Raw genomic sequence first — 16,715 nt, 5'->3', positions numbered from 1 at the left:
TCCCAGGCCTTCCGTTCATGCTTCCCCGCCTGCAACTGAACATTTCTCCAACCAAAGCCCCTTCCTTCACACCTCCATGGGGCCTCCTTATGCTGTTAGCTTCAAGGGTGGAATGGCAGGCAGAGCAGAGGAATGGAAGGGGTGCATTTTTGGAGTCCAAGGGACCTGAGCTTGAATCCCAGCTCTGAGACTTACTGCATAACCTTAGGCAAGTTAAACTAAACTGGGCCTGAGTTTCCATCCCTACAAAACCGGAATATCAAATAATATTGTTTCTACAGGGTTATAATGTGTAGAAAGCATCAAGAATTTGCAGCAAAAGGCAATCAACAGAGTGAAAAGGCAACCTATGGAATGGGAGGAAATATTTGCAAATCTTATATCTGATGAGGAGTTAATATGTTTATCTATAAAGAACTCCTACAACTCAACAACAAAAACAAATTCCTTAATTTAAAAATGGGCAAATGCCTTGAATAACAAGTCTTTCCAAAGACAATACACGAATAGCCAACCACCACCCAAAAAGATGTTCAGTATCACTTGCCACTAGGGAAATGCAAATCCAAACCACATCTCACCTCATTACGATGGCTACACCCAAAAACAAACAAACATGCAAACAAAATAACTGTTCACAAGCATGTGAAGAGACTGGAAACTTTGGCACTCTGCTGGTGGGAATGTAAAATGGTACAGCCACTATTTTATGGAAAACAGTGTGGTGGTTCCTCAGAAAATTATAAATAGAATTACCATATGATTCAGCAATTCCACTTCTGGGTATCTGCACAAAAGAATTTAAATCAGGGTCTCAGAGAGTTGTAGACCCATGTTCAGATCAACATTATTCACAATGGCCAAAAGACAGAAGCAACTCAAGCATCCATCTATGGATGAATAAACAAAACATGGTACACATATTCAATGGAGTATTATTCAGCCTTAAAAAGGAAGGAAATTCTGAAATATGCTACAACATCATGAACCTTGAGGACAGTATGCTAAACTAAATAAGCCAGTCACAAAAAGACAAATACCGTATGATCCACTTCTATGAATACCTAGGTTAGTCAAACTCGCAGAAACACAAAGCAGAATGGTGGTTGCCAGGGGTGAGGAAAGGGGGAAATGGAAAGTTGTTTTATGAGCACAGAGTTTCAGTTTTGCCAGATGAAAAGTTCTGCAGCTTAGTTGCACCACAGTGTGAATGTGCGTAATGCCACCAATCTGTGCACTTAAAAATGAGCAAGATGGTCAATTTTATGTTATGTGTATTGAACACTTTTTAAGAAAGCATCAAGAACTGTAGGTCTCTAATTTTGGTAAGCAGAAGTATAACCCAAGGTGTCTGCTAAGCATGCAGATTCCAGGTCCCGTTCCCCAGAGATTCTGATTCAATGAAGTCTGAGTATGAGGTCCTAGAATCTGCATTTTCATCAACACCACAGGCATATTTAGCACATTATGAACTCATTTATTTCTCTCTTCTAAAATATCAGGGGATATTCTTTTAAGTAATCTGCTCTGCTGATTAGAATCTGTTTTGTGTGTGTGTGTGTGTGTGTGTATGTGTGTGTATGTGTAAAGAAAGAACAAACTCATGTTGACTCCTGCCACAGGTCCAACAAGATAGCGCTCCAGTCCTAAGGGAAGTAGGAGCTACAAAGCTACTATGTGCAACCCCTGGGCTCCAGGCCCACAGGGCTCTCACATTTCTGCCTGGACAAGCTCCGCATCTCGCCTGACGCGTGTCAAGTAAACCAAATGCATGCCCACAGGATGTCCCCAACAAGGGAGGTAATATCAGGCACACTCTGCAGTGGCTTTGCCTCCCAGGCAGCTGGAGACAGGAGACTTGACTCTGGCAAACTCACTGCAACTAGTGCAGACAGCACAGGGAAGCCACGATTCCCAAGGGCAGCCCAGCAAGTAGAAGGCCAAGGAGAGCCGGGGTTGAGGGGTGGGTGGTTGGGGAAATGCTGGCCAGGGTGGGCCTCGTTGAGAGACAGAGCAGCCTGGGGAGAAGGAGCTCATTCAAGAAACCCAGGCCTCCCCTCCACAACCCAACCTGCAAAGGAGGCTCTGCAACACAGTGTGCTCATCCTAACCACATCCAGCCATGTAGTCATTTGTTATCTTCATCATCATTATAGCACCTTCAACTTTTCCCAGGCTTGACTCCAGCACCATCGTTATTTTGCAGTGTGGAAAGGGTGTCTCCTTTTGAGTATGGAGCACTTCCAGCAAACTCAGACAGAGGGGCCTATCCCCCCAGGAGCAGATCCTCCATGAAATGGATAGAGACTACACTTCTCCCTTACCCCTTCCAAGGCCCTGAGAGGGCATCCAGCAGTGTGCTCACATGGTGGCGTGGTTCTGTAACATGTACAAACACAGGATATTCTTGTGTTCTTTTTCTTAAAGCTCTCCCCCCAACAAACTGTATAAACATCGGACCTGAAAAAAAAACACCATGATCTGCTGCTGGATGCTGAATCGCACTTAAATTTCATGAGGAGCCCCACCTTGTACAGTACCCAGTGCAGTCACATACATTAGCTCCTTCAGCCTTCTTGACTGATTAGCTTTATGGGGTAGGCTTTATTCTTAAGACACTTTTACATTACGGAAATGGGAATTCAGAAAGTTTCTGTGACTCACTTAGGGTCACTTGGGGTCCAGGAGGTAGCCGGAGAGTCAAACTCGAGCTCCTAAATCCAAGTCCAGTGTTCTTTCTACTATACCATCACTTCCTGGGTGTCCTGTTAAAGACTAAATAATAGGCCAGGTGTGGTGGCTCATGCCTGTAATACCAGGAATTTGGGAGGTCAAGGCGGGAGGATTACTTAAGCTCTGGTGTTCAAGACCAGCTTGGGCAACATAGCAAGACCCCATCTCTACTAAAAATAATAACAATTTAAAAAATAGCTGAGCATGGTGGCAGGTACCTACACTACTTGGGAGGCTGAGGTGGGAGAATCTCTTGAGCCCAGGAGTTCAAGGCTGCAGTGAGCCATGATGGCACCACTGTACTCCAGCTTGGGTGACAGTGAGACCCTGTCTCAAAAACAAACAAACAAACAAAAACTAAAAAAAAAAAAAAAAAAAAAAAAAAAAAAGACAGCAAGAAACTCTAAAAATAAATAAGCTACTCCTCTCATTCATCCGTTAACAAACCTCTCATAATAACCCTTACCGTTTACTGACTTCTTGTCATGTAGCAGGCACTGAGCTAGACCTTTCTTGCAATATTTCATTTATATCACACCATAATCCCATGAGATGAATACTATCATTAGTTTCACTATGCAGATGAAGAAACTGAAACTCAGAACTAAGTTCAATAATTTGTCCAAGGGCACAAAGTAAGTAGGAAAGCCAAGACTTAAGCTGAGGTCTAATTCTAAACTCCCTGCACATAACTAGGGCACAATATTCCAGTTGGAAGTGGTAAAAGACCCCTAGCAGGATGGAGACAGGGCAAGGAAAATGCCTTGAGCCTGAATGAGGAGTGTGACCTAAAGCCTAGGAGGGAATGAAAAATGTGGATTACAGATGATAAGTTTAGGTTCAAATGAACCAGTAATCGCCACATCAACTGCTTCCCAATGGGCTTGGAGCCCGGGTCCCAAGCAGAAGCAGCTCTCAGAGGCCCTATTTAAAGATTCTGAGCCTGGTACAGTATCTCCAAGTACCCCACATGATTTCCAACGAGCAAGAAAGGTGTCACCATCTACTGTAACTAAACATCCTGGCACACTGAGTTTTTCAGCTAGTCAAGGCTTCACAGAGCTTATCTTTTAACTTTCTAAGCTTTCTGGTGCTGCTGCTAAGATTTCCTAGCCCTGTTAAAATGAGATGAGATCCAGCCAGCTGTCGAGAAATGTACAATGAGATTATACTGAGAAGGAACCACGAGAGACAAAGGCCCCTAAGAGGAGCTGGTCTGCTGTCTGCTTTTGTGGCAGCAATTGGAGTGGGCTCTGGTTCTTGGGTGGGGGCAGGGAGCAGGGAAGGGGTGACCGCCATTTGCCTTTTGCCCTGCTGTGGTCTTCCTCAGTGCCTTGCGCAAGAGGCTGTTGAGGGGCAGGGAACAGAAGAGTCTCATCTTTCCTGGTGAGAAGGGCTGCTGATTTAGAATAGTTGTGTGTTGGTAACAAAGAGGACAAAAGATGCTCTAGGGTCTACCCCGTTCCCTGGTGCCTGCCTCTGAGGATGTGATGTCCCCTGGTGCCATGCCTCAGCTCTTGTCCCAGCCCCTGCTCCTCGCATCTCGCTGGTGCTGGAGTCACTGTAGAGTGCTCGACGTGCCCACCATGTTCCTGGATGGGTGCTGTGGGTCTCGGGTACCCAGGCTGGGCATGTCACCTTGCAGACAGGTGCCAGAGGGTTTAGATGTCCTCTCTGCTGTGCCCAGATCACAGAGGCAGTCAAGCCCCAGGGGCAGGTGCACGTTGGTCTGCACCCACGTGACCACAGAGAGCAGGACCCCTGACCAGGCCAAACGACTGACTGTCCCCAGTCTGTGCCCAGGTGGGCCACCTCCCTCTCACGCGGGCAAGGTTGGCTCTCCGCACCCCTCACCTGCCCGGGCCTTGGGGGCGCTGCCGGCACTCGGGTCCCCCAGCTTCTCCCGCCTCTCGCCGCCAGGCCGAGCCTGGGCACCGGCAGCAGCGGCGCGCTCGGGGCTCGGCAAAGGCCGCCCGGGCCTGTCCCCGCCGCAGGTCGGGCACGGAGCCCGCAGGCCTCGGCGCGGCCCGGCTCCTCCCGTCCGCCAGCCCCTCGGCCCGGGTCCCGCGCCCCGCGCCCGCCCGCCCTCCTGGCTGCAGGGCCGGCTCGGCCGAGCCTCCGCGGCGCCCGGGCCTCACTTAACTGTTCCCCGCTGGGGCGGCGGCGGCGGCGGTGGCTGCGGCGGCGGCGGGTCCCGGCTCCGTCTCACGCAGAAGCAGCTTCTCATCGCCCGGGCGGCGCGGGAGGGGCCGGGCCCGGGGCCCAGGCGGCAGGAGCCGGCGCCGCAGCTCGAGCGCGAGTCTCACCGGGAGCGGCGGCGGCGGCGGCGGCGGAGGGGCGGGGCGCGGCCTGGCGGCGGCGGCGACAACAGCAGTGGCGGCGGTGGCGGCTCCCTCCGCGGGCCGCGGCGGCTGGCCGGGCTCCGGGCCTCCCGGCGCTGGCGCTGGCTCCGGATCGAGGGAGGCGCCCGGCGCCCGAGGCTGGCTCGGGCAGGAGGAGGGAGAGGGAGCCCTGGCGTCCCGAGCCCGCGCCGCCGCCCCGGCCGGCACCCCGCCTCCCCAGCCTCCCCCTCGGCCCAGCCCGTCAGCTCCAGGCAGCGCCCCGGTGCGCCCACCCGGGCCTCCCCGAGCCCGCCGGCGACCCCAGTACAGCCTCAGGTTCCCGGCAGCCCCCGGCCTCTGGAGCCTGGGGCATCGATGGTCTCCGCCCCCAGGCTGGTCTTTTCCAGGGACCCTCAGCCCGCTTAGCTCTCGTAGGCCTCGCCGTACCCAAGACCAGTCTTCCGCTCGGCTGCAGATCCCTGGAAGCCCCCAGGCCCTCAGGCTAGAAGTTGGCCCCTTCTAGGGACTCTCCGCCCACCCAGCCATTCTAGGCTTCACTGAACCCTAGAATCCTTCAGCTCATCTTCCCCCACCCACCAGCTCACCTAAGATGAGCTCAGCCAGTCGTCTCAAACTAACCCCAAGTTCCTAGCAATTCTCAGGCCTCTCCTTATGCTGGTTAGATAATTTATCCCCCGAAGCCTAGAGTCGGGTTTCTGGGGCCAGCCTCAGGCACGCATGTAGAAGAGGTTTTTAGCTGGAGTCCTACTCTGCAGTACTTGGGGAAAGGCATAAGCCAAGGATAAAATGGAGCTGGATGGTTGGGGGAGGGTCCAGAGCTTGACCCTCCGCTAGAGCGGCTGGTAGGAAAGGCGGATTCTGCGCCTTAACCAACCATGCCCCCACACGGCCCAGCCAAGCACCCCAGGCAGAGGCCAGCGTGTGCAAGATTTGAAAGGTTTCTTGCCAGGAGGCTGGAGCATTCATTAGCAACTGAGGACCACGCAGGAGTGATCAGCATCGATTTGCTAACGCATTGAGTCTCATTTTCACACATTCTAGGCTTTTCCATAATAGCTGTTTGATCCTAAAGAAAAGGGCTCCAAGCAGAATGGGCTGTCAGGGGGAAACATCCTGTAGGGAAGCCATGCACTTGTGCATTCCCAGTGTCTTCACTACTCAGAAATGCCACGGGTTCAGATGGCTTTACAGCAAGCCCTATCATTCCATCAGGGCACAGATCACCCCTATGTTACTTAAACTGTTACGCAGGAAAAATAAATAAATAAAAGAAACAAAAAAAATTATTTCATTTCCCAAGTTTAGCATAACCCTGATACCAAAATCCAACAGACAATACCAAAAAGAACTGCCGATTACTAACCTAGAACACGAGTCCCCAGAGAATTTAATATTTGGTTTTTGAAAATGGGCTTCTGCAGTCAACTTGAGAAAGTGCTGCATGCCGTTTATAGTGTACCTTTTGGAGAATCACGATAAGTGTTCCTATATTAAGGAAGGCCTCTGTGAAGTCCAGGAGTAAAGAAACCTGTTTGGTTTGTTTAACCTGGCATTTCCCAAACTCATCTGAGCCAGGACCACCTTCTAAAGCTCACTGACAAATATTCAATATGTGAACCTCCACTATAGACCAACTCATTTAAGTATATAGTAGTTGTAAAACTCTTAAATAAAATTTTAGCCATTTGAATCCAGTTTACTATTAAAACAACTCAAAACCCACCATGATCAAGCAAGATTTATTCCAGAGGCACAAGAAAAATTCAACATTAGGGAAGTTGCAAATTCATTGCATTGTTAAAGGAAAACAAATTACAGGATATTATCAATGGGATAGATGCTTTAAAAGTATTTTATAAACTTCAAAACTAAGGCCCATAAATTTCTAAAAACTCTTAGTAAACTATTATAGGAAAAAAGTTTAAACTTTTAACATGACAAAGTTTATCAGAAGCCATGAACAAACATATTTAATGGTGAAACACTAAAGGTATTATCATTTAAGTCGGGGTCAAAAGGATGCCTGATATAATGGCTAATTCTAGAATAAAACCAATGCAATAAGATAAGAAAAATAAATAAGAAATATACATATTAGAAGGGAAGATATAAAATTGTCATTATTTGCTTATGATTTAAGTGTTTCCCAAAAAAGAAAAATAAAAAAGAATCAACTAAAAATCACAGAGACTTTGGTAAGGTGATCGGTTATAAGATAAACACCAAAATCAATGGTTTTCCTAAATGTCAAGGGAGAAGGCTTCTCCTCCTCCCTCTTCTCCTTCTCTTTCTCTTTCTTCTTCTTCTTCTTCTTTCTCCTTACCCTGTCTTATGGTGCTGAAGGGAGAAGCCTTCTTTTCCATATAGAGGGACTTCCATTAGAATAAGACTCCTGGCCTCTCTCCACTCTAAGGGAAGATGAGTGAATTTGGAAAAAGTAGACAAGAATAGATGCTTCTGAGTTCTCTTTTTGGATTTGGCTGACTGCAGAGAGCAAATATTTCCATGTGCTCTCACTATGGGGTAAGTGAACCTGTTTCAGAGACAGAGTGATACTATTGTCCTGCACCACCCGTCACTATAGAAATAAATCTACTTAAATCAGGGAGAAATATAGCAAGCCCACTTAGCTACAGATCCAAAGCTACTTTTTCCAGTCAGCTTCATCAAAAATTAAGGTAGTATTTTTGTCTTATATCTCTTTCCTGTGTCTATGCCCCAGTTTGTTCCAAACTTAGAATAGGGAGGGAGGTATTACTTATAGAGACCTCCAAATACAACACTAAATATCAGTTATTTCCGTTTAGGAAGTGTGATGGAAAAAAAAGCATATTCACATTAGCAATGAATACTGTAAAGTATATACTAAGCATAAGCTTAACAAGAAATGTCAAGATCCATGGAAAGAAAACTATAAAACCTGACTGAAGGAGATAAAAGAAGATCTTAATAATTGGAAAAATATAACAAATCCCTGGGCAGGAAGTCTCAACAATGCAAAGATGCCATATCTCCCCAACTCACTTTATAAATTTAGTAAAATTCAGATCAAGGAACCAATATGATATGAGGGGTGAGGTGAGATGGAACAGGAAGAAATTATTTTAAAATTTACCTTGATTGGCCCGAGTTTGTTGGCTCATGCCTATAATCCCAGTACTTTAGGAGGCCAAGGTGGGAGGATTGTTTGGGGCTAGGAGTTTGAGAATAGACTGGGCAACATAGTGAGACCCTGTCTCTAAAAAAATTTTTTTTTAATGAGCCAGGTATGGTGGTGTGTGCCTGTGGTCCCAGCTACTTGGGAGGCTGTGGTGGGAGGATTACTGGAACCCAGGAATTTGAGGCTGCAGTAGGCTATAATCATGCCACTGCACTCCAGCTTAGGCAACGGAGCAAGACCTTATCTCAAAAACAAACAAACGAACAAACAAAAAAGAAGAAACTTATCTTGATAAATAAGTATGAGGAAATACCCATGAAATTTTTGAAATGGAAGAATAATGATAAAATGCTGCTCTAACAAATATGAAAATGTAATGTAAACTTCAGAAGAAACTATGGGCCACTAGTGTAAGAATATACACTTTTATCATATATTAAGTTCTGTTTACAATGCTTTGTTTTTATCCATTGATCTATTTGTGTGTGTGTGTGTGTGTGTGTGTGTGTGTATTTTACTTTAAGTTCTGTGATACATGTGCAGAACATGAAGGCTTGCTATACAGGTATACATGTGCCATGGTGGTTCACAGCATGCTAGACTTTAAGCCCCACTTGCGTTAGTCATTTATCCTAATGCTCTCCCTCCCCTTACCTCCCACACCCCAACAGGCCCCAGTGTGTGATGTTCCTCTCCCTGTGTCCATGTGTTTTCATTGTTCAACTCCCACTTATGATTGAGAACATGTGGTGCTTGGTTTTCTGTTCCTGTGTTAGTTTGCTGAGAATGTGTATATTTTAAAATAACTATTCCTATAAAAACAAGTATATCCATTGTATATTATATATCTATTGTATGTAATAGGAATAACCATTTTAATCTATTGAGCTATTTGTATATACATATAGAAATAAGATATACAAATTTGTATATTTCCATACACCCTACTCCAAACCATATTATATGGCCTAGACCACTCTAGTAATTTCCTTACTGGTCTCCTGGCTTTGCCCTACCCAAACAATGGAAAATAGCAACTAGAGCAATCATTAACAAATAATAATAGGTCAGGTGTGGCGGCTTATGCCTATAATCCCAGCATTTGGAGAATGCTGAAGCAGGAAGATCACTTGAGGCCAGGAGTTCAAGATCAGTAAGCATAGTAAGACTCCATCTCCACAAAAAATAATAAATTAGCCAGGCATGGTGGCGTGCACCTATAGTCCCAGTTACTTGGGAAGCTGAGGCAGGAGGATCACTTAAGTCCAGTAATTTGAGGCTATGGTGAGCTATGATTGTACCACTGCATTCCAGCCTGGATGACAGAGAGACCCTGTCTCTAAAAAAATGAATAAATACTTTCTTGAAATAAAAAAAAATAAAGGCTGGGTGCAGTAGCTCACATCTGTAATCCTTGCATTTTGGGAGGCCCAGATAGGAGGATCACTTGAGCCTAGGAGTTGAGACCAGCCTGAGCAACATGATGAAACTCCACCTCTATGAAAAATAACAAAAATTAGCCTTGCATGGTGCAGCACACCTGTAGTTCCAGCTACTCAGGAGGCTGAGGTAGGAGGATTGCTTGGGCCTGGGAGGTTAATGCTACAGTGATCCGTGATCATGCCACTGTACTCCAGCCTAGGCAATAGAGTGACACCCTATCTCAATAAATAAATAATAAAAATGCAGCAGGCGCTCCCTTGCTTAAAGCCCTCCAGTGACTTTCCATAAAATAAAATGATATTTAAATGCTCCAGCACAGCCTTCAAGGACCCATGCTATATGAACTCAGCTTCCCCTCCATCCTCTTCTCAGCCATTCGAACCACACTGGCTTCCTTGTAGATCCCTAAACATCAAAGCTCTTTCTTCCCCAGGTGACCCTGCCTACAGCACTCTTTTCAGTCTTGTAGGGTCTGGACTCTTCTCATCCTTGAGCTCTCAGTTCAAATGTCACCCTCTTAAAGGCCTTCACGGGTCATCTATCTAAGTAGGTCCCTGTTATTTCCATACCCCACTAGTTCATTTCCTGCTTATCACTCATCACAATTTTTAACTCTACACTATTTGTACACTAACCTATTCAACTGTCAGTCTTCCCAGCATACAAAAAGCTCCACCCAGACAGGAGACATATCTATTCTGTTCACTAAACATAAATGTGCTACACATACTAGCCCCTCAATAAACATTTTCTAGATAGATGTGTCAACATTTAATATGTGCGTACCCTTTGTCCATGTCTAATAATTTATCCACAATAAACAATCAGACAAGTGCAACAGATGTATGTTCAAGGATAATTATTTCAGCATTGCTTATGATGAGAAAATACTGGACATAGCCTAAATGTCTAGCAATAGATTGAGTCATTAAAAAAAGCTGTACTGACATAGAAATATATCATGATATTTTGTTAAGTAAAAAAGCGGTTCTAGAACAGAATGCATTTATTATATGAGTCCATCAATTTTATATGTATTTGTGATTATTTATATGTATTCACATATGCATAAAATACTTGAAAAAATATATACCCAATGTTAACTGTTTAACAGTGGCTTTGTCTTGGGAATGATTTACACAGAGACTATCATTTTTTATTTTAGCATATTTGCATCACTGAGGAATATGGATAAAAATAACAGAAAACCCAACCAACAGTAGCTTGAAGAGTAGACATTTATTTTACTGGCCAGTAATCGTCTTTAGTCTTCTTGTTATGAAAGAATGAAGCCATTAAGAATACGTGTCCATCCACACTTCTTTGACATCTTCAGCTTGATGTCTTTTCTGCTCATGCTTGTTGCCTCATGGGTGCAGGATTGCTCCCCTAGCTTCAGATGTCATGGCCTGGCAGCAAAAACTTTCTCAGAAACTCCCCACCAGGCCTGCTTAGATACCATTGGCTAGAAATGGGTCACATTGCACCTCCTCACTGCAAGGGAGGATGAGAAATTGGCTTTGTCAATGGCAGTCACTTCCTGAAACTGGCCATCTTTCCAGGCCAATAAAAAAAAAAAAAATCACTGTTTCATTAGCAAGGAAGAAAGCAATTAAGTTTTTTAAAAAATTAATAATGAACTATATGACCTTTATGATCAGGGGAAAAAATGTCAGTGCATTTCATCCATGATGAGATCCCAGAAAGTGTTCAATGCCACAAACAGTACTTGTTCTGAAAGAGATGGGTTAAATGTGGAGAGCCGTGTGAAGCAGGTCTTCACGCTTACCAGACCTCACCTGCACAGGTCCAGGGCCAACTCGGGCAGCTTCCTGCAGCTCAGATCCCCACCACTCACTTCTTTCCTCTTTGGCCCTCTTTATGAGGGCTCTCTCAATTATAATAATAAATACATCATTACTCCTAGGGCTGTTTTCTGGTATTGATCTGTGGGAACTAGAATGGATTGATTCTGCCTTAAAAGAGTGAGAGTAAAATCTCATCAGTTATGAGTCTTGCTGGCTAAACAGAACTTTTCCCTGATCTGCACAGTTTTTGACCTGATCTGTGCTCTCAAATGGGATGCAGATGCTGGTAGGAGCAGAAAGCAGGCAGGTGGGATTAGCATGTTTGTGGGACAGGTGTGTAAATGTGGCAGGCTCTCTTTCACAAGACTTTGGGTGGATGTGAGAAATAAATGGAGGATACCCACAAACAGTGTTGTTGAAATGAAGAGGCCGTAAACACACACAGACCTGCTTTTATGACACTGAGGCCCCACAGAATAACGGATCCAACTTGTGATTGTTTCAACACCTTCCCTAATAGAGAGGGCCTTTGTGCCGCAGAGAGCTGGTACAAAAGCGACTTCCCTTTCTTTAGATTGTAAGCTTCACAGGGGCAGGCACCTGAGGAGCCTTGTCTCTTTTATTTACCACCGTAGGACTTAGCAGGCACTCGACAAATAATTCTTGAATGAATGTCAGTCCTTATCCGCAACTGTTAGAAATCATGATCTTTGCCATTCACAGGGTATTTCTTCTGTGTCAAGCACTGGGCTAGGTCCTTCTGCCTAAACTATTTCACTCAATAACCAACATCAATCCTGTAAAGCAGGGAGTATGATTGCCATATTATAACTACAAAAACTAGGGCTCAGAGAGACAAAGTGGCTTTCTTAAGTTACATCATGGAAAATAGGAGTTGGAGGTGTTAGACTCTAAAGTCGATGCTTGGCACTTCACTCTACAAAACTCTTTTTTTGTTTGTTTGTTTTTTTGTGTTTTTTTTTGTTTGTTTGTTTGTTTGTTTGTTGTTGTTGTTGTTGTTGTTTGAGACAGGATCTCACTCTGCTGCCCATACTGAAGTGCAGCGGTGCAATCCTAGCTCACTGCAGCCTTGAACTCCTGACTAATTTTTTTATTTATTTATTTTTTTTATAAAGGCAGAGATCTTGCCATGTTACCCAGGCTAGTCTTGAGCTCCTGGCCTCGAGCGATCCTATTCTGTCAGCCTCCCAAAGCACTGGGATTGCAGGCGTGAGCCACTGCACCTGTCCTACAAAACTCTGGAGCAGGATTTCCAGAGTCCTGAAGCACATTGTGTTGGATAGAGCCCTGATTCTCGGGACAATGGCTGTTTCTTCACTCTCTCACTGGGAGTCCAGGCCAAGCTTCTGAATTTAGAGAGACAAACAGAGTCAGTTTGCCCTCAAGATGTTCACAGGCTTTAGGGAGACTCAGATGTTGTTCAGTCATCATTTCGTTTTCCATAAAAGAAACGCTCTCAAACCCAGTTAGGCATAAAACAGAATTCATGGAACAAACTGGCATTCTCTCATGGAAGCAGTCTGGTATGGCAAGCACATTTGCAGGCCTCTTCCAGGGTTATGCTTCCTCCTGTTTCCCCTTCTCCCTGTGTCTGCCTTTGTGTTTTGCCCTTTCTAATACACCACTTTTCTCTTCTTCTCCTCTCTGTCCACAGTCTAACAATTGCTGCCATGATGGTGTTCTCAGCCCACAGCCTATGTCACATCAGTCCCAGTGGCCTGCAGACTCTGACAAGGCATCACTAAGCTCCAATTCCAGACTTATGGAGAGATGATCTGACAGACCCAGTAAAGGTCAGAACTACCCGAGACCCAATAAACTGAGACAGACAGCAGGGTCCCATCACATCTATGTGCCCACTTTCCTGCACCAGGCAAACCTCAGGAAGGTTAGGGCCGCAGGTGTAGTCAGGAATAACTGAAACCAGAAGCCCAGAGCTTCCTTTATCTCAGCTTCATTCTCTGATCACAGACCTTCTCCTTCCACACGGCAGAATCAGACTGCTGATAGTTTTATATCCTCTTATTGCTTCTACCATTGAATAAGAATTGGCTGTCTAAGATTCACTTTAAAAATCCTGGGAAAAGATTCCAATGGGCCTAGCTATGACCAGGTGACCACTCTGGCCCGATCAAGGCCATTTAGAGGGACAGGATCATTAAAGAACACAGCTGCTCCTGCAGAAAGAACAGGTTGCCAGGAAAATAGGTGGTCCTGGGAAAATCAACCCATGTATTGGCCCAAAGCTGTGTTATGATTCTGTTTGCTTATCTTCTCTACTAGCCCCTAACCCCACCTCAGTTGGTTCTGGAACTCAGGGAGCATGGCTGTGCCATCTCTAGCTCGCCCCATCCCAAGCTCATCCCATCCCACAATTAGCGTCCAAACCCTCTGGTTTTATCTTCCAAGCCTTCCTCACATTCACACCCATTCCGGGAAGCTTTCTGTTTTTTTTTTAAAAGTCAAAAGCATATGTTCTTTCAGACTATTTCTCTGCCAAGTCTTTTTTTGTTTGTTTGTTTTGTTTTTGTTTTTGGTCTTAACTATTTTTTGTTAATAGATTTTATTTTTTTAGAGCAGTTTGAGGTTTGCAGCAATGTTGAGCAGAAAGTACAAAGGGTTGCCACCCTCGCCACCCTACTGCCCCCTTGTGCCTCCCCCACTATCAACATCCCCCACCAGAGTGGTACATTTGTTACAACGGATGAACCTACATTAAAACAGCATCGTCATCCAAACTCCATAGTTTACATTAGGGCTCGCTCTTATGGTATACATTCTATGGGTCTGAACAAATGTGTAATGACAAATGTCCACCACTGGAGTATCACACAGAATACTTTCACTGCCCTAAAATCCTGTATTCTGCCTGTTCATTCCTCTCTCCCTCCTGACCCTTGGCAGCCACTGACCTTTTTACTGTCTTCACCATTTTGCCTTTCCCAGAATATCATCTAGTTGGAATCATACTGTTACAGTGGGTAGCTGGTCAGGCATGAGCAGGGCAGGAGAGGGCTCCCCCCACTCGCCCACATACATACAGCAGGAATGTCAGCGACCATCAGGTGATGGTCAGGTGGTTGTTGACTGTCTCTCTAAAATGATATTTGGTAACATCTGTTGCTAGGGAAAGGTAGTCTTCTAATAGTCAGAGAACACCCGAAACTGGTGATCAGTACCTTCCCAATAAGATCTCAGGAGTTGGGCGAGTGGGCTCAAGCATAAGCATTGAGAGGCAAAATGGCAGAGTTTAACTGGTATATGATCTTCCTCTAGGAATGCTAGACTGGTATGGGAGGAATGCCTCAAGTGAGCATAAGTACGACTCCAGTAAACACAGGGCGAAAGCTCCCCTCCCTCATCCACGCTAGCAGGCCACTGTGCATGAGGACAGCCCACCCCAAGGGAAGAATCAGGGGATAAGGGAAGCAAGACCCTGAAAGTACGCACACGTATAAAACCCCAAGTCAAAAGGTCAAACCGCACACTTGATCTCTGAAGTCGCCTGCTTGGCCCTCTTCCACGTGTACTTTGCTTCCTTTCATTCCTGTTCTAAGGCTTTCTAATAAACTTTCACTCCTGCTCTAAAACTTGCCTCCGTCTCTCCTTCTGCCTTCTGCCCCTCAGTCGAGTTCTTTCTTCTGAGGAGGCGAGAATTGAGGTTGCTGCAGACCTATACAGATATGGATTCAGTGCCGGCAACAATACGTATGTAGCCTTTTCACATGGCCTTCTTTCACTTAGCGATATGCATTTAAGTTTCCTCCATGTCTTTTCATGGCTTGATAGCTCATTTCTTTTTAGGGCTGAACAATAATCTATTGATTGGATGTGTCACAGTTTATTCATTCACTGACTGAAGGGCTTCTTGATTGTTTCCAAGTTTTGACAACTATGAACAAAGCTGCTATAAACAGCAGGTGGAGATTTTTGTGTGGACATGTTTTCAGCTCCTTTGAGTAAATACCAAGGAGCCTGATTGCTAGATTGTATGCCAAGAGTAGGTCTGGTTTTGCAAGAAACTGCTAAACCATCTTCCAAGGTAGCTGTACCATTTTGCATTCCCACTAGCAATGAATGAGAATTCCTGTTGTTCTACATCCTCATCAGCATTTGCTATTGTTGGTGTTCCAAATTTTGGTCATTCCAATAGCTGCAGAGTGGTATCTCACTGTTGTTTCAATCTGCATTTCTCTACTGACATATGATGCGAAGCATATTTCCATATGCTTATGCTATCATCTTCTTTGGTGAGGTGTCTGTTCAGGTCTTTGGCCCATTTCTAAATCAGTTTTTTTCTTATTGTTGAATTTTAAGAGCTCTTTACATATTTTGAATAATAGTCCTTTATCAGTTATATCTTTTGCAAATATTTTCTCCCAGTCTGTGGCTTGTCTTCTTATTCTCTTGATGCCATAGATTTTTAGTAGTGAAATGTAAAAACTCAAAGCTACAAAATTAACCTTTTGTTTTGCTGTTTATTTTTTGTTTTTGTTTCATATCACTTCTTGCTTGAGATATGAAGCCTAACCTTTTTTTATTTTTTTGCAATGGAGTTTCACTCTTGTTGCCCAGGCTGGAGTGCAAGGCTACAATCTCGGCTCAGTACAACCTCTGTCTTCCAGGTTCAAGTGATTCTCTTGCCTCAGCCTCCTGAGTAGCTGGGATTACAGGCACGCACCACCACGCCCGGCTAATTTTTTGTATTTTTAATGGATACAGGGTTCCACCATGTTGGTGAGGCTGGTCCTGATCTCCTGACCTCAGGTGATCCACCTGCCTTGGCCTCCCAAAGTGCTGGGATTACAGGTGTGAGCCACCACACTCAACTGAAGCCTAACTTTTAAAGAGGGATGAGAACCAGGTTAAGGTGCTAGAAGGAACTGCCAAGGAGAAAACACTCTTTCAAAATACTTATCCACAACACAGGTATTATAGCATAGTGCGAGGTCATTTCCCAAAGGTGTCGATACATACAGTCAAAGTGCTTTGGGAAAAGTAAGAATAGGAATATTCACTTTTCCAGGAACAAGCTACAGAGAAAAATAAGGTATGAGCCAGTCCTTGAGAAACGAGGGGCGGTCAATAGGCAGACAAGCCAGGAAAGCTGTTCACATGTGCAGGGCACAGAAGGGTGAGAGGTTTGCTGGGGCCAGTATGAAGGGTGCGCAGCTGGGAGGGGAAGGCATGAGGCTTGAGTGGAGGACC

The 16,715-nt window shown here is 45.1% G+C and overlaps 1 protein-coding gene across 1 annotated transcript in view; it reads right to left on the bottom strand.

Moving 5' to 3' along the window:
* MVB12B (multivesicular body subunit 12B) overlaps positions 1-5,470 on the bottom strand; it is a 177,504-nt gene extending 172,034 nt beyond the window's left edge. The window contains exon 1 of the mRNA XM_033191261.1: positions 4,877-5,470. Coding sequence (XP_033047152.1) covers positions 4,877-4,960 — 84 coding nt within the window. The 5' untranslated portion in view covers positions 4,961-5,470. The remainder of the gene's footprint in view (positions 1-4,876) is intronic.
* Between the last annotated feature and the right edge of the window lie 11,245 nt (positions 5,471-16,715).

Source organism: Trachypithecus francoisi, unplaced genomic scaffold (genome assembly GCF_009764315.1).
Source record: "Trachypithecus francoisi isolate TF-2019V2 unplaced genomic scaffold, Tfra_2.0 Contig01585, whole genome shotgun sequence".
Classification (NCBI taxonomy): domain Eukaryota; kingdom Metazoa; phylum Chordata; class Mammalia; order Primates; family Cercopithecidae; genus Trachypithecus; species Trachypithecus francoisi.
This window is presented reverse-complemented; position numbering and strand designations above follow the sequence as displayed.